We start from the raw sequence: 18,615 nt of genomic DNA, 5'->3' as shown, positions 1-18,615 counted from the left end.
TTGCTCTAGAGATTTAGTTTTGTTTTTTTTTATGTTGTAATTGTCTCATTTAGAAAATTCCATATTTTTTTTTAAGATTTATTTATTTATGCATACAAGAGCTGGGGTACAGGCCAGAGGCATGGAGGGGGTGGGGTGGGGAGGGTGAGTGGATCCACCAGAGACAGAGTGGGGAACAGAACAGGCAGAGTGACTGAAACACACTGCTGAGGGGAGCAGCAGGCGAGACAGGAGAGGTCTGCTGCACCATGTGGGTTGCTCCCTCACTGGCCGGGAATTGAACTTGTGCTGCAGTGGCTGCAGATAGCTTCATAGGTTGTGTCTTAACCCTTGCACAGCCAGGGTGGCCCGGAAATTCCATATTTTGATAACTGATGTAAAAGACTGAGAAAATATGGAAATAATCTTTCATGATATTTAGTAAGACAGAAGCTGGATTAATAAATAAGCAGAAATTCACAGTGATCCTCAATTTCCACTTACACTGGTTCCTTTTCATTTTTGGTGCAATTATTTTTCTGCATTACTTCCCATTCTGTTTCCTGGGTACTATACCTTTGAAACATGATGTAACCACTAAAATGAAGGTTTTGTCCACAAGGAAAAAAATCTCTAGTGTATACAGAAGATGTCAGTGTGTTAGACCCAAAAGCAGTGTTTTCGTTTAGACTTGTTTAATGACTGGGTGCTGCCTTAGATTTTAGTGCTCTTTTTGCCTTTCCTAAACAACTTAGGCCTGTAAGTTTTCTGTCCAAGCCAAGAACACCAAGACTCTAAATGATAGTTATCGCTAACTGGGAGAACTGGATTCTCTGTCTGCTAGTAAGATGATGTTTGATACTTGCTGATATACAATTTTCTGTGCCCTTGGGTAACAATAAATACAGCAAGTGCATTTCAAAAGGTTTAAAATATCATTGAAAAAGGGCTTCACTTGCAAATACTGTGGACAGTTTTACTTTGATCCTTTTCTTCCTTACGGAAACTGCAGGGCCCTATACTGCCTAGTCTCCCCTCGTATCCCCATACCTATGCCTTTTTAATAGTTTTTTTTTTTTTTAATAGAGGCATGTTTTTATTTATTTATTTATTATATTTGTTTGTTTGTTTTGTTTATACATGCACTGGGTACAGTCAGAAGCGCAGGAGGGTGAGAGAATTCACCAGAGCCAGAGCGGGGAGCAGAACAGGCAGAAGGACCGAAGCACACTGCTGAGGGGAGCAGCGGGTGGCAGGAGAGGTCTGCGCACCATGTGGGATCCTCCTCCGGGGCCGGGGAGCAGCCGGGGATCGAACCGGCGCCGCAGAGGCTGTGGGCAGCTTCGCAACCCAGCACTCAACCGCTGCGCCACCGGGGAGGCCACCATACCTATGCCTTTTTGACTTCCAAGACATTTGACTCTTGTGTCGTGAGTCCATATTTCCTTCCCTTATCCAGAATGTGCCAATTTACAAACCCAGCATCAGTAGCTATCTGATCACTGGGAGCAGACAAAAATTTTTCCTACACTATTAAACAGAATACATTAACTCAATTTATCGATCATTTCTTAATTAGTTTAAAAGCTTCAGGTCATTTAATCCCCACAAAGTCACTGTAAAGCACGTACTATTGTTTTTTATCGAGGTATAATTTACATATATTTCAGGTATACAATATAATGATTCATTATTTGTACATATTGTAAAATGATTATAATAAGTCTAGTTAACTTCCATCTAGAGAGTTGCAATTTTTTTTCATAAGGACTTTTAACTTGTACTCTATAAGAAACTTTCAAGTATGAAATACAACACATACAATTATTGGTTCCATTATACAAATTACAAAGATAAGTTTTTAAGAAATATTTATTTATTTATGCATACAAGAGCTGGGGTACAGGCCAGCAACATGGGGGGTGAGAGGATTTCCCAGGAGACAGAGGGGGTAACAGGACAGGCTGACTGAAGCACACTGCTGAGGGGAGTGGTGGGAGAGGTCTGCTTCACCATGTGTGTTGCTCCCTGGCCAGCCGGGGATCAAACTCGTGCTGCAGAGGCTGCAGTTTGCTTCATAGTGAGGTGCTTAACCCCTTGCACCACCAGGGAGGGAGACCCTACAAAGATAAGTTTTAAAGAAGTAAATCAGATGCTTAATTTCTTTTAGCCATTAAGTGATGGTGTCAAGCTGGCCATCTAGGTCTTCTTGATTCCAAAGTCTCATCTTGTACAGGGCAACCTCACAGATATTGGGGGGCCTGGTGGGTGGAGGATAAGGGCTTTCAAGGAACATTTGTAATAGACAGTTCCACAGGAATGCATCTTCCTTTGTATTGAAAGTATTAACAAACTTGTGGGTAGAGAAACTTTTTATCAAATGGTAGTTTTCCTGAAATTTCTCAAATAATACCACATAGAAGGGCCATTAAAGTCCAGCTCTCTCTGCTGAGCATCACCAATAAGTGTGATGACAGGAGCAGGAAGACGAGCTCTTGGATACATGCAGACTCTTCTGATCAGCAATTTATCTCCCTCTAAACAATGGAGATGCAGAATCATAATGCACAGAATGAGGAAGCATTAGTATTGAAAATGATCTTAGAGGTGACTGAAGCTAAAGCCTTCACTGTTGTCCTCCCCGGTGGCACAGTGGGTTGAGAGCAGCGCTGTGAAGCTGTCCACAGCCTCTGCAGTGCAGATTTGATTCCTGGCCGGCCAGGGAGCTACCCACATGGTGCGACAGACCTCTCCTGTCTCACCTGCTGCTCCCCTCAGCAGTGTTTTCTGTACGTCTGACTGTTCTGCTCCCTGCTCTGTCTCTGGTGAGTTCTCTCACCCTTCTGCCTCTCTGGCCTGTACCCCAGTTCTTGTATAAATAAATAAATCTTAAAAAAAAAAAGCCTTCCTTGTTTAGATGAAGAAGCTGATATCCAGCAGTGAAGTGACTTTCAAGTTCACCGAATGATAAAGAAGGCGGAGTCAAAACTAAAGTCCTTCACAATTGTCCTTCCCATTGCCACCCTTTTCCTTCTCTGATAACCCATTTTATTCCTGACAGTCATACTTTGTATTTTCTCTTTTCTTTCTCCGTCAGGCTTACTAGTATGGGGAGAACCACTCTATTACTACCACATAGATGTTCACTACTTGACCTCTGATGATACCAGAAGGGGGACCCTGCTGGGTGGGGGTGGAACTTCTGGCTCTGGGCTTTTTGCTGCCGTTCCCACTGGAGTGTGGGTCACCTTCTTACAGCCTACGAGGATGAAAATATAGGCTCCCCACTCAGCCTTTACGGATGTGGGTGTTATATTATTTTTCTGCTGTGTTTGGCTGGAGTACAGTGGTCATTATCTAAAAGTTTTTGTCTTGCTTGATTGCCTCTTTTTTTTAAGATTTATTTATTTATGCATACAAGAACTGGGGTACAGGCCAGAGGTGCGGGGGGTGAGAGGATTCACCAGAGACAGAGTGGGGAGCAGAACAGGAAGACTGACAGAAATACACTGCTGAGGGGAACAGCGGGAGAGGCAGGAGAGGTCTGCTGCACCATGTGGATAGCTCCCTGGTCACAGGGGATTGAACTCATGCTGCAGAGGCTGTGAATAGCTTCATAGTGCTATGCATAACCCCTTGTGCCACCAGGGAGGCGCTTGATTGCCTCTTTACTGGTCCTTTGGCTATGGAAAGTAGACGAACAACCACTGGGCTTTTTTTCTTCTGTGTCTGTGCACTGGTATATTCAGGTTCCTGGCTTCTTCAACTCCAGACCTGGGAAGTCATCACAATGTCTCTTTTCTGTAACTTTTGGACTGCTCTTATGTCCATTTTGCTATAATGTCCAATTGTCCTTGATGGAGGGACCAGGAAAAACTTTACTCCATTTTCCTGGATGTAGAGGACTCATGAAACAGTATTTCAAAAGAATGTTTGGTAATACAAAATTATGAAATAAATGAAATGTAAGGTTCTTTTAAGTTCCCGCCAGCCACCTGATGATTCTGGCAGACATACTGGCCAAACTGACTGATCGATAGTATACTATCTTTACATTTATCAATAAATCAATATATATCTATACAATGATGTATGTGTAGATACTGAGGATAGATTTGACATTTAATGATTGATGTTGAGAAATGAAAGACTGTCTTTTTCTGCATCTAAGTATTGTTTTTACATTATCTAATAAAAAAAGAAATTCTAGGTGCTCCATACTATTAATTCCTCTCATTCAAGTTCTCCTAGTCACTATGGATTTACAGGACTTAAGAAATGAAGCTTTGACAAAATTGCTCTACTAATGTTCAGACCCAACTTTTCTTTGGGAGAAAGCAATTCTTCACTCATTTCACAGATAAATTATCTGGAGATTTAGCTTGGTTTCATTGTTTAGATGCATCTGCAATGTAGGAGAATAAAGAGGAGAGCTCAGTGCTTCTGGCTCTTATACACAACTCAAGTCTGCAGTTGTGTACATTTAATCATCGCTAATTGACTAGCGGTTTGTTTGCTGAGTTACTGAGGGTTTTCTCAGACTCGGAGTCATTTCATGAAGGAACTGCCCAACATCTCTGTGGCACAGTTGAGTTTCACAATTCTATCTGGAGGTCATGTTCTGTACTCAGAATTGCATAAACAATAATTTGGCAATTTTGCATCTAAGTTACTGCTCTGTAATATCAATCATTATCCCATAATGACTCAAAATGCAATTGACAGAGACAACATTTGATAATTTGAATCACTGGAAAAGGAATTTTCTTCCTCAACAGACCACTGAAAATCAATGCCCAATTGTCAGGCTGGCAGATGCCATCATGCCCCCAGCCCTGATGGTTATCGAAGTTGTTTATGGAGCGTTCAATGAGTCTTCAAAAGGATCTTGGGAATAACAACAGATAAGATGTTTTAACTGAAGAAGAAGTCAGGATCAAAGAATTCCAAAATGTATTAGTAAAAACAAATCATTCCTAGCAACTCCAACAAATAAGAAATCACTCTTGGCAGCAAGTGATCAGGAACATTTTTGCCAGAAACAAATATCTACAGTTATACCCAAGCTAGAAAATCTTCCTCAGCATTTTGACAAGTGGGGCCACAGTCATGCTTCCCTAACTGATGGTTTGGTTGTAAAATAGAATAGCAGTTCTTTTTGAATTTGCAGACACCCTGCTAGTCTCCAATAATTGCTTGTTAGTCAGGGAATCCTCTGTACACATTGGAATTCAAGCTTTTGTTTCATGGAATTATTGATTAAGATGATTAATTATAGTGCCTGGTACAAACAAATTGAAATGATAAATGTTAGCTATCAGTGGAATATTGTTTAAATTATTTAGGTCAACATTTAATGATCGTAAGCTACTTCTCCAGTTTTATCTGTTCCTCCATTTTTTCTATGCATTTTTTTACTCCAAGAAAACATGCTAAATTTAAAAAAAATTTTTTTATATTTTTTTTACATTTTTCATTTTTGCACAATGTATGCACTTTCATCTTGGTCATAGTCCCCATATAATTCCCACCCTCCTTATTTTGACCCTAATTCCCCACCCCCCACCCACTTGTGTGTCTCTGATTTATAGTTGCTTGTTGATTTTGATTTTTACTTTATTATAATTAGTCTTTTTCCTGGTCCCTTATTTTGGTTTTCTAAATTCCTGCTATGAGTGAGACCATCCAGTATTTTTCTTTTTCTTTCTGGCTTATTTCGTTGAGCAAAAATATGCTAAAATTGTCCCTGTTCTCTGTTTCCACCTTGTCCCTGTTTCTACCTTGCACAGTGGTATTATCTACATGTAGCATTCTTGTTTTAATTGGGTTTTTACCTCTTAATTGAAGACAACACTGTGTTTTAAACTTGTTCGTTGAAAGTGGAGATCGAAACCATTTAGTTGAGTCACTCGGTTTCTTCAATGTATGGTATTCATGCCTTTATTAAACACATACTTTATTTTTTTCTCATCTACCTGTCTGTTTATTTGCTTATTTGCCAAGCTAGAAGAACCCAGAGGGGCATAGGAAGGTTTCCCCTTGTGCATCTATAATATCAGCCACTTTCCTGAAATGGGTCCACTGAATTTTATTTTACATTTCTCTTTCACTTTACTCTGACCACATACTAGTACATTACCTCCAGTTTCTAAATACCTCTGTCCCCATGGAGGCCACCATGTTTTCTGGTGTCTTATTCATGAAGTTTTTTTTTTTTCTGAGGTTCTGCAGCTGGATTGTCCCCCCAATTCAGGGTTGTGACTCATTTCGTGTTATGGATTCTATAATTAGGTCTAATTACACCTTAAGTCAAAGCAATCATTAGTCTTTAGGAAACTTGAATCAGAATGAGTAAACAAAATATGCATAGGAAACATGAAAAACAAGACCAACTGGAATGTTATCAACAAGTACAGTGGTAAATCTTAAAACTACACACTGGTAATAGCTATGTAAAAAAAAAAATGTTGACAACTCTGATCTAATGATCCAGGGCACTTTGTCAATTCATGTATTTCTTCAAATATGTGAAGTTTTTAGCCATTACGTCTTCAAATTTTTTCTGCCATTTTTCTCTCTTTTCCTTCTGGGATTCCAATAATGTTCAGATAGCTCTGTTTAATGGTCGCTTAGCATAATTTCAAAAAATATTATGCTTACTGAGGTAACATTGATTTACAATACTGTGTATGTTGTAGGTGTATTGGTTCACACTTCTATAAATCTATGTTTTTCTCTAAATTGTGTTTTTTAACAATGTGTATACTTTATTTTTAATTTAATTTTTTAAAATTTGACAATTACTAGTTTTTTTTTTTTTTAAGATTTATTTATTTATACAAGCACTGGGTACAAGTCAGAGGCGCGGGAGGGTGAGAGGATTCACCAGAGATAGATCGAGCAGGCTAATCTATTGAAATGCCCTGCTGAGGGGAGCAGCAGGAGACCTCTCCTCTCTGGAGAGGTCTGCAGTACCATATGTGAGTTAGCTCCCTGGCGGGGGATCGAACTTCGGCTGCAGTGGTGATAACTCCAAGACTTACTCCTATGTTACCAGGGAGGCATTTTTTTTTTTTTAATTGTGGTAACACTGGTATACAGCACCATATATGAATCAGAAGTTCACACCCACCACCAAAGCATCCATAGTCCCCCACCACAGACCAATCTTTGCTCTCCACCATTCCCATCCCCATTTGGCAGCCTCAATTCTAGGGTTTCTAGGGTTTGTTTTGGTTTAATTTTGTTTATTCTTTTTTATGTTCCACACAAATGAAATCATCCAGTATTTGTTTTTTCCCTCTGACTTATTTGACTTGCACAGTACTCTCCAGTTCCATCCATGTTTTCACAAATGGCAATATTTCATCTTTTCTGATTGCTGAGTAGTATTCCATTGTGTATATATACTACATCTTCTTCATTCACTCATGTGTTGTTAGTTATTTAGCTTGTTTCCATAGCTTGGTTATTGTAAAGAGTGCTAAAATGAACATAGGTGTCCATACATCCCTTGAATTAGTGCTTTTGGATTCTTGAGGTAGATATCTAGGAGTGGAATTGCTGAATCATATGGTAGGTCCATTTTTATTATTTTGAGAAAATGCAATATTATTTTCCACAGGGGATGGACCAGTCTACATTCCCACTAACAGTGTGCAAGTGTTCTCTTTTCTTTTTTTTTTTTTTTTTTTAATTTTCTAGAGGCATGTCTTATTTATCTATTTGTTTGTTTGTTTGTTTGTTTGTTTGGCTTATACATGCACTGGGTACAGTCAGAAGCCGGGAGGGCGAGAGAATTCACCAGAGCCAGAGCGGGGAGCAGAGCAGGCAGAAGGACCGAAGTACACTGCTGAGGGGAGCAGCGGGCGGCAGGAGAGGTCTGCGTGCCATGTGGGACCCTCCTCCGGTGGCCGGGGAGCAGCTGGGGATCGAACCGGCGCCGCAGAGGCCGCGGGCAGCTTCGCAACCCAGCGCTCAACCGCTGCGCCACCTGGGAGGCCCAAGTGTTCTCTTTTCTACATACCCTCACTAACACCTGTTTCTGATTTTTATGAAATGACCTATTTTCATGGGTGTGTGATGGTATCTCACTGTGGTTTTGATTTGCACTTCCCTGATGACAACTTATGATCATTATCTCATGTGCCTGTTGACCATCTCTTTATCTTCTTTGGAGAAGGGTTTTATTAGCTATTTTTCCCATTTTTTTTTTTTTTACTGAGCAATTTGTTTTCTTGTTCTTGAGTTGTATGAATTATTTGTAAATTTTAGATATCAGTCCTTTGTCAGATGTATCATGTGCAAATATTTTCTCCCATTTGGTAGGATGTCTTTTCATTTTAAAAATAGTTTATTGTTTTATTTTTCACTGTGCCGAAGAAGCCTTTTAACTTGATGTAGCTTCATTTTTTATTTTTATTGTTTCCCCTTTCACGTGAGTTTCCAAAGACATCACTGATGCCAGTGTTGTGGAATGTGTGACTTATGTTTTCTTCTATGTATTTTATAATTTCTGGTCTTACAGCCAAGTCTTTGACTCATTTTTGCATTAATTTTTGTGTATGGTTTGAAATAGTGATCTAGTTTCAATCCTTTGTTTGTGGCTGTCCAGTTTTCCCAGTACCATTTACTGAAGTACTTTCCATTCTACATTGTATGATCTTTGCCTTTTATCATAAAGTAATTGTCCATATGGATGTGGGTTAATTTCTGGGCTCTCAATTTTATTCCTTTTGTCTGTGTGTCTATTCTTATTCCAATATACTGTTTTCATTGGTTTTTTTTAGTATAGTTTGAAGTCTGGGAACATAATATCTCTGTGTTGTTGTGCTTTTTGTGTGAATTATTGTAACTATTCAGGGTTTTTTTGGGTTTCCTGTAAGTTTCAGCAATGTTTGCTGTATTTTCTTGAAAAATCTATTCGAATTTTGATAGAGATTGCATGAAATCTATATATTGCTTGGTGATAAGATGGCCATTTTGACAATGTTAATTCTTCCTATTTTATAAGAAAGATCTTTGAGGCTTGGAAGAAGCTGTTCAGTATGACACCTTTTCTTAGGGTTGTTTAGGGAATGTCTTTAAATTTCCTTGTGTCTTTTATTTCTTTGATGAATGTTTTATAGATTTTGTTGTATAGGTCTTTCACGTCCTCTGTTAAGTTGATTCCTGTGTCTTTAATTCTTTTTGATGCATTGTAAATGGGATTGTTTTCTTACTCTTTTAGTTTGTTGTTTTCAACAGAAACACAACAGGCTTTCGTATATTGATTTTGTAGGCTGCCACTTTAATGTATTAATGTATTTTTTTCCCCCTGAGAGTTGCTTTTGGTATTTTTATAGGGGGATGAGAAATTGAAGTTACCTATTTTATTATTTTGTTAATGCAAACTTTACATATTTGGTGTTTTAATCCTAAACAAGCCTAACTAAGAAAAGGTGCCATACTGAACAGCTTCTTCCAAGCCTCAAAGATCTTTATTATAAAAGAGGAAAATCAGAGGAAAAGGTGTTCCAGTTCTGAGGAATCACCATGGCATGAATCATGAGCCATACTCATGAATGACTGGGTAACATTAAGAAGACCAGTTATATTAAACCAAAAGAGTTTGTGTAGAGATGTGTCAGGGTGGGAGGGGATATGCTGTAAGTTAAATGCCTTTTTTAAAGTGTATGGTTATGGAGTTATAAGCTTGCTGTATTTATGTTTTGGCAATAAGATCTGGAAATATTGCACAGAGCAGAAAGCAAGATAAAGAGAGTAGAGGCAAGTCCTATGTATTATATTATATTATATTATATTATATTATGTTATGTTATGTTATGTTATGTTATGTTATGTTATGTTATGTTATATTATATTATATTATATTATATTATATTATATTATATTATATTTCATTCTTTGTAGTTTTCTATGCATGAGTCATGGTGGAGAAAAAGAAAACAATTTAAGGTTACAGAGACACTCCAAGCAGAAGTAACAAATGCCTATAGCATGGACTGTGAAATTTAGGTATAAAATACTAAAGATGATAAAGGGAAATGGACTTTCCTTTTGAAGTGATTATTTACTTAACCCAAGCACACATAAAAACCTAATTCTGGAAGCTCTTGCTGTCATTGTGCTATTTATATTTAATGATTTTGAAGGATAACATAGGGCATCTTACATAAATAGTTTCATTTTTCTAACAAATCTTTTGGAATCAGAGATTAACAGATATAGTGAGTCATAATAGATGGAAATATGAACTGTATTGTTAAGACTGAATCATTTTTTTCATTTATTGGAAGCTTCTTAAAAGGAAAGATAGAAGCAGAGGAGTATGAGTTTATTCATGTTTTTCACCATTGTGTAATCTAGTCCTGTGAGCACAGGGTTAGTAAGAGTTAAGGAATTTCCATGTTGGCCCAAGTCATTAGCCATAGTTCACCTTGTAAACAAGTTTCTTGCCCATAAATAAAACCTAGATGATATAAGAATCATTTATATGACAAACTTTTTTTTTAAAAGATTTATTTATTTATGCATACAAGAGCTGGGGTATAGGCCAGAGGTGTGGGGGGTGGTGAGAGAATTCTCCAGAGACAGAATGAGGAACAGAACAGGCAAGACTGACTGAAATACACTGCTGAGGGGAGCAGTGGGAGAGAGAGGAGAGGTCTGCTGCGCCATGTGGTTTGCTCCCTGGCCGGCCCAGGATTGAACTCATGCTGCAGAGCCTGTGGACTGCTTGTGCCACCAAGGAGGCCCTATATGATAAACTTTTATGTTTCACTGAAGTTGTGTTTTTTGGAGACGTCCCCAGCTGAAGATAATAATAATAAAAAAAACAATTGACAAAGCTGGTTACAAGGAGTCGAGACTAGAAAACACCAGCATTGGGAACAGAGACATTCCTAAAGACACTGTACCCATCCCAAACACACACTAAACAATATACAAGACTGTACTACACAAGCTCACTGTCCCCTCTAAGGGACAGTTTCTTTTGAAATACTAGTTTTAATACCTCTTTTTCTTGTCACGAGGAAATAAATACTGGCCCTCTATGTGCTGTATCTTGGCAGTGTCTTTTATATGTCTCAGACACCCACTGAGAGAAAGGGCCCATTGAGTTCCCTTACCATTCCTGCTCAGTCTGTTTTTGGTTACTGTCAGATTGATTCCAGAGAGGCAACATTATGGTCAGCTTTATCATGTGTTTAGAAAGAAACCTTTTTGGATGACTTAGCATTGAATAAATTTTATTTTGTTTTGCGCTTTTGATCTTGGATCAGTTAAACCCATGAAGGAGGAGTTGGAAGTGCAGGAAACACATGCAGGAGTAATTTTTTTTTAATTCTTTTTTTTTTTTTAAAGATTTATTTATTTAGTCATACAAGAACCGGGGTACAGGCCAGATGCGCGGGAGGGTGAGAGGATTCACCAGAGACAGAGCGGGGAACAGAGCAGGCAGACTGACAGACTGATGAAATACACTGTTGAGGGGAGCAGTGGGCGAGACAGGAGAGGTCTGCTGCGCCCTGTGGGACCCTCGGCTGCCGGCCGGCATCGAACCGGCACCACAGAGGCTGCAGACAGCTTCAAGTGCGGTGCTCAACCACTTGCGCCACCAGGGGAGGCCTCCAGGATTAATTTTGATGTAATTACTAAACTTTCATCCTGACTATACAGCAGATAAAAATTATGCTTCTCTATTTAAAAAGAGTGTAAGGGAAGTTAGGTAACCTCTGAAGAAAGGCACTAGTGTAACCTCTGAAGAAAGGCACAAGCATTTCCATTTAAGTTAGCCCCATTATAATGTTCAGATGACAACTGTGATCCCTTCAGTTTTGGACTCTGTCACAGTTGAGTGTTCAATTGTCTCTAAAATGAGTGGTTATTGTGTTTCTATAGAAATTTGAAGCACTGGGTTCAGAAAAAGCTGGATGCAGAAAACGTCAACAGCAAAATGATAGTGAAATTGGCCTCCCCTTTAGTTACTAAGAGACAGAGCATTATATATTTTTGACATATTGCAATGCTATGCAGTGTAATAGGTGCATCTGCACATTTCCTATTTTAATCTCATAACAAATCTGTGAGTATTATCACTACCATTTTTACAGATGCAGAAACATTCCCCATATCACATAGTAAAGATTGATCTTGGAATTTGAATCCGGATCTGAACTTTTCTAAAATCTTCTCAATTAACAAAACATGATAGAGCTTGATGCGTAAGAGTGCGGTCTCCACCAACTGTTAGTTGTGTATGTTGAGTAAGGATTCCCTTTGCTTGAGGTTAAAAAGAACCATGACTCTCAGCAGAATGTTGAGATTTAGAATAAAAAGTTATTGCTGTGAGTTTCCAATCCTATGAAAAGTATCTTATAGGATCGTATAAGAAAACAGTACCTGACAAAATGTGGGTTTAATAAGAGTGTAAGGGAAGTTAGGTAACCTCTGAAGAAGGTATAGTATCATATAAGATGTAGGATCCTATATATAAGATATAGAATCATATAAGGAAATAGTACCTGACAAAATGTGGTTAGAAATAAATACTAGTGATTAAGTGAGAATTAGAATTCCATTTACAATATCAGATGGAGGCTACTCTAATTTGTAAACTAAGTCTTTAATAAAGAGCTATTTGGGAACCCTACTTGGGAACCCTAAAGAAATTTTAATGCAGAAGACACTTATTTGATAAGTTTATGCTTGATCTTTTTTCCCTTCCTTTCTTTCTTCCTGCCCTTCTTTTTTTTCCAAGAAGTTTTGCCAGTTTCAAAAAATTAATTGCCTACCACTCAGGCAGTCTTAAAATAGAGATTGCTGGGGCCCTTTGGTAATGGGGATTGATTTACAGCCACTACTAACTTATTTTAGTTAATTATAGCAATTTATTTAGTGTATACCAAGTGTCAATTGAAATATAAAATTTTCTCCCAGATTATGAAAAAAATGGTGATCCACATTTGCAAAACAATGACAATGATATGGAGCCAGAAGTAGGACAAGTTTATGAAAATTTTTGTTTGGAATCAGAGTGTAAGGAAAAACAGTAAGGCTAAATTTCAGCCTATCAGTTTTATAAAGCAATTTGTGTTGTGGTGATGAAGCAGAGCTCAGGAAAGCAAAACAACAACAGCAACACCCCCAAAGCACTGCTGTCCAAAATGTGTTATACTTATACCAAATTAAAGATGTTAACATTTTACTAATTATGCAAATTTAATTTTGTTCTGTACAATCTGCCAAAATAACCTTTATAACTTTTGTAACTTAAAATCTTTGTGTGTATATGTGATTACAACATACAGTTAATTCTGCTGTTTTGATTGCAATAGAATCAGTTTGAAAATAAATAGAAGGCTGAAAGAAAAATATATACAAAGACTTATTCAAGATGGCAAGGAGAACATTACCAGAGGCAGAATCAAAATCAAAGTCATGTTCAAGAGGGCGGCAAGTCTGAACCTGGGAAACCTGGGTTGAGAGTTCATTCTGAAATGTGAGGCATGGACAAAAATAGGAGGGTTAAGAGTTATGAGGTATTAAGAACAAGAGAATGTCAAGGGACTAAAGATAAGTTGAAGTTCTGAGAATGAGACAGTGCTGCAGTTCTATTTTTATGTGGCATTGGGTTTACAGGGAAGCTGATTCTTCAAAAGAATCCTGTAGAAACCTGCACTTAATTTCTTGAGTCAAGTAACCTAGATATCAAAAGACATCTCTTGGGTGACTTCTTTCTCTGAAAAACTTGGACACTTGTAGTTGTTTTAACCTTGAAGAACATTTGACCTACAGAGAAATAAAATAACTTGATAACTATTGTTTTCCCCTCGAGGATGTATATGTGAATGAGCTAGAAAGTGTGGAGTTATAATCTGGAAGTAATTTTAGAAAAATCTTTACATCTCATTTCTCCCACCTTACAAGGATGAAGTTAAAGAGATATACAGGGTCATTTTCTCTTCGTGGGTAAAATGTGCTATAAAATGCAGAACATCGGCCTATCATACCCACAGACTTGAACTACGCTATCCTCAAAAACAAGATGGGTAACTGAGACTGGAGCTTTTTGCAATGTGCCCGCTCTGATCCACGAATAACTTCAGAGTGATTCAAATAGCAGAATGAAATAGAGGCACACGATAGCTCAAAATACCAATCTACGCAATAATAAGAAATGTAAACTACCAACATTTGCCTGGACAAATGTAATTTTTTTTTAATCTCTACCCCGGGGGAAAAGTAAAATCAGAATTAAAAGAAAAATGAGTCTGACTCATGAGTTACGGTCATGATGTGTTCCTGAGCTACAGCTCTTCCTTCAAGGTTACAGCCTCACCCTTCAGGTTCACCACTAATTCTGCAGCGGTCACATTTATAGCAGACAGATAGGAGGATGCGTAAAAGGGAAGGTGCCTCTGAGAAATATCAAATGATTCAAAAGCTGTCAGCCATTCCTGTTACCCAGCTAAGAGAAAAATGTTTATTACAGAGATTAAAAGTAAAACCTTCCTTACAATTTCAGATTTCCAGTCCAGAAATGGAGAAGTAAGAAATGGATGCTATGCATCCATGTAATATAAATAGACACATAGATTATTATCATCTGTGTCATCCCTACTCCATTACTCTGACTTTACAAGAAACATTTCTTCTAAGGTATCAAGTTTGTATTTTTCCTCAACCTTTCTGATCTATAAATAGAACAACATTGCTTAAAATAGAATCACTTCTTAAAAAGCAAGGCCTGGGAATCATTCACAGCTACTTTACCTCTCTCTTGTAATATGGAGGAATAGAAAATTCCAGCATCTGGTCCTGGTATGTTGACCTGGCTGTATAGCAAGAGTGGGCCCGCACTGCTTCAAGCCCTTTCATCTAGAATGCTTCAGTGAGAGCTTTTTATGAGGAAATAATTTATCCCTTTTTAGAGGACATTTATCATTTATCACTTGGTGTGTAAACCAACATTTACATGAATCTGTCACAAATGCTCAACTTTAGCAGCGTTTCCGTAGTGTAGTGGTTATCACATTCGCCTCACAAATGCTCAACTTTATTCCAGAACATATTACGGAAATTGTGGAATATGTGTGTGCTGTGTGGATATAGAAAAAAAAGAGTTGTTGGCCCCCAGATCTTAGGGAATTATAAAATCTCTTTCCCTGTCTCCCCATACTGAACCCATTGCAATTTTCTTGCCCTACTTTATAAGAAGCTCTACATTGTGTGTATTTCACACAGATGTAGGGGTTGAACTAAAAACTACAGGCAAGAGAAAGGAAAGCTTGCAATTTTATAATATTGCTGTGAAGAAACACATGATATAGCCTTTTATAATTAGAGTAGCAGACAAAAACAATTCCATTTTTTCACTTATAATTGTATGATATTTGGAAAACTATTTGACTTCCTTGTGTGTGTAAAATAACAATAGCATCTGTACCTTAAAGTCACTGTGAGGGTTAAATAAAAATAATGTGTACGGAATACATTGTACAATGTCTCATTTAATTTTCAAATCACTCTATGAAGTTTTAGAAGACAAAAATAAAGATTTGTAAATTCTAAAACTTTGACACAAGCTGCAGGAATGTTAAGGGCCTGCGTTCACCATAATCTCATTTGATTGACTCCATAGGCCATTTAACAGAGAGTGGTTGTTGAACACGCAAATATATATTTCTTCTTAGTGTGTAGGTTCAACAAATCCATCACCAGCCAGCCATGTAAACAAACATGTTGGCGTTCTCTTCTAGAAGTTCCCAGAAAGTTCAAATCTCCTACTTTTTCTTACTCACTACTTGAAGTGTTTGAACTATGATGATTAGGAGACTAGTGTATTCCAAGTTTCTTGAAGGCCGAGTCTATCACAATCTGTGTATTTTGGCAGGCTGCTTGAGAGAATAAAGTCTGGCTTTCTACCAGTTGAAAGTCCCACAGCTTCTCTGGACTCCCTTTCCTGTTCCAAGTGTCCCTTCAAATTTCCATGGCTGCCCTGTTAGGGTTCAAAGTAGACCAGATTGTCCCAGAACACGATTCTCAAATCTCCTTTCCTCAGAATTTCATCTGCTTTCTTCCAGCTCTTGGTTTTCTTTCCTCTGCCATCCAAAGAATTCCTTTATTGTCTGCAGTTTCTTGTAGTCCCACTAATTTGTGTGACTCATTCTAAATATTCTCTCTTAGCAGTATTCAACTATCCCTGAAGCTAGTTTGGCATATAATAAACCTTAGAAATAAACCTGACACCAATTTTATTGATATTTATAAGATTTTAGAAAAATTAAGAAATTATTATTTCTGATGTCATACCCAAATTCCTAAAATTTGATACGTTTGTGTCATGCATTTTGTAATTTATGTGACTCTTAGAGCAGATATAAATTATAACTTGAAATGTCAGTTAGGATGTATTTATAAAAATAATAAACTTATAATTACATAACTCTTTTTAGTTTACAAAGTGCTTTTGCAGACCTTGTTTCCCTTAATTTCTAAAAAATATTCTTTCAGGAAGTTGCTATAATCCTTATTCTATAAATGAGTTTTAAAAAGTGTGCCTAAAAAATTTAAGCATAAGTTTGCTTGAATAATTTACAAAGCTGTTTTCATTCGTAGATCTTCAGATTCCAATCCAAGTATCTTTCAGCTACAATGTTTTGCAAATTTCAGTTACTTGCTTCTAATTTTCATATATTTACCATATCTGTGTACCTGAATTGTCTATATCCAGGAACTTAAAATTTTAAGCTAATTTTTTTTTTTTTACTGAAATAAGCATATATTGAAAAGTAGACTTATATTACTGTAGTTTTATTTTTTATTTATATATTTTTACATCATTGTTCATCTTTGTACAGTATTTGATTTCTCTTCTTAGGTGTTATCTCCATAAAATTACCACCATCAAGATACCCATGAACCATCAGCATAGATTCTTGTGATCTTCCCTCCCTTTTTGATCCCTTTCCCTCCCCCTCCCCAATGAATGTCTCCAATTTATAGTTTGACTGCTAGTTTTGTCTCCTTTTTTTTTTCTGATCGCTTGTATGGTTTCCTTATGTTCATCCTATAAATGAAACCATCTGAAATTTTTCTTTTTCCTTCTCACTTATTTCACTGAACATAATCACTTCCAGTTCCATCCATCTTGCTGCAAATGGCATAAGTTTATCTTTTCTGATTATTGAGTAGTATTCCATTGCATATATATACCAAATCTTCTTGATCCAACCATCTGTTTTTGGGCATTTAGGTTGTTTTCATATTTTAACTATTGTAAATAGTGCTCTGATGAACATTGGCGTGCAAGTGTCTTTTTGAATCAGCGTTTTTGTGTCCTTTGGGTAGATTCCTAGGAGTGGAATTGCTGGGTCATATGGTAGATCCGTTTTTAGTAATTTGAGTGTCTGCCACACAGCTTTCTGTAGAGGTTGGATCAGTTTGCATTCCCACCAGCATATATTACCATAGTTTAAATTAAAAAAACCCTTATCTTTTGCTTTAGAATAAACCATAAAATAAATACAATAAAGATTTTTTTTTAAATATGAAATTCTAGTTTTTTGCCTTCAAAAACAGTTGAGGTCCAGTATTCCTGCTAAGAAGGGAAAATAACATGAGATTCAGATGATGTTAAAATCACACATTAAGTCACCCACATTTCTCTTATGAGGTGAAGGGTATCTTTTTGTTTTAGTGATAGTTTCTTTGGCTGTGCAGAAGCTTTTTAGTTTAGCAATCCCAAATGTTTATATTCCCTTTTGTCTTTCTTACTGTTGGAGATGAATCCATAAAGATATCTCTGAAACTTGTGTCATAGAGTATTTTGTCTATGTTTTCTTCTATACATTTTATGGTTTCAGTTCTTTTTTTTTAAAGATTTATTTATTTTTATACAGGAACCGGGGTACAGGCCAGATGCGCCGGAGGGTGAGAGGATTCACCGGAGACAGAGCAGGGAACAGAACAGGCAGACTGAAGAAATACACTGTTGAGGGGAGCAGCGGGTGAGAGAGAGGTCTGCGGTGCCCTGTGGGATTCTCACCTGGCTGGCTGGGATCAAACCTGGCTGGCTGGGATTCTCACCTGGCTGGCTGTGGTGCCCTGTGGGATCTCACCTGGCTGGCTGGGATCTGCAAAGGCTGCGTGGACAGCTTCACAGTGCGGCGCTCAACTGCCTGCACCACCAGGGAGGCCCCTGGTTTCAGTTCTTACATCCAAATCTTTTATCAAGTTTGAGTTACTTTTTGGGACAATGGTCTAGTTTCATTCTTTTGCATGTGCTTTGTACAGCTTTCTCAATATCATGTGTTGAAGAAGCTTTTCTTTCTCCAGTGAACTTTGTAGTATAGTTTGAAGTCTGGGAGTGTGATATCACCATTCTCCCTCCTTTTTTTTTTTTTTTTTTTGTCAGGATTGATTTGGCTATTCAGGGTCTCTTATGGTTCCATATGAATTTCGGTGATATTTCTTCTGTATTTTTGAAGAGTGCCATTTAAACCCTCATTGGTTTGCATTGAATCTGTATATTGCTTTGTGTGTAGCATGGTCATTTTGACAATGTTAATTCTTCCAATCCATGAGCAGGAACTGTCTTTCCTTTTCTTTGTGTCTTCTATTTCTTTTAAT

At 37.6% G+C, this 18,615-nt stretch overlaps 1 protein-coding gene across 1 annotated transcript in view; it reads right to left on the bottom strand.

Moving 5' to 3' along the window:
• Positions 1–1,867: 1,867 nt before the first annotated feature.
• PTGER3 (prostaglandin E receptor 3) overlaps positions 1,868–18,615 on the bottom strand; it is a 243,359-nt gene continuing 226,611 nt past the window's right edge. The window contains exon 4 of the mRNA XM_054691021.1: positions 1,868–2,099. Within this exon, the coding sequence (XP_054546996.1) occupies positions 2,069–2,099 (31 nt within the window). The 3' untranslated portion in view covers positions 1,868–2,068. The remainder of the gene's footprint in view (positions 2,100–18,615) is intronic.

This window comes from Talpa occidentalis, unplaced genomic scaffold, assembly GCF_014898055.3.
Source record: "Talpa occidentalis isolate TD23 unplaced genomic scaffold, MPIMG_talOcc4v2.1 talOcc4.9, whole genome shotgun sequence".
Lineage (NCBI taxonomy): Eukaryota > Metazoa > Chordata > Mammalia > Eulipotyphla > Talpidae > Talpa > Talpa occidentalis.
The sequence above is the reverse complement of the archived record's forward strand: the minus strand, read 5'-3'. Positions and strand labels throughout refer to the sequence as shown.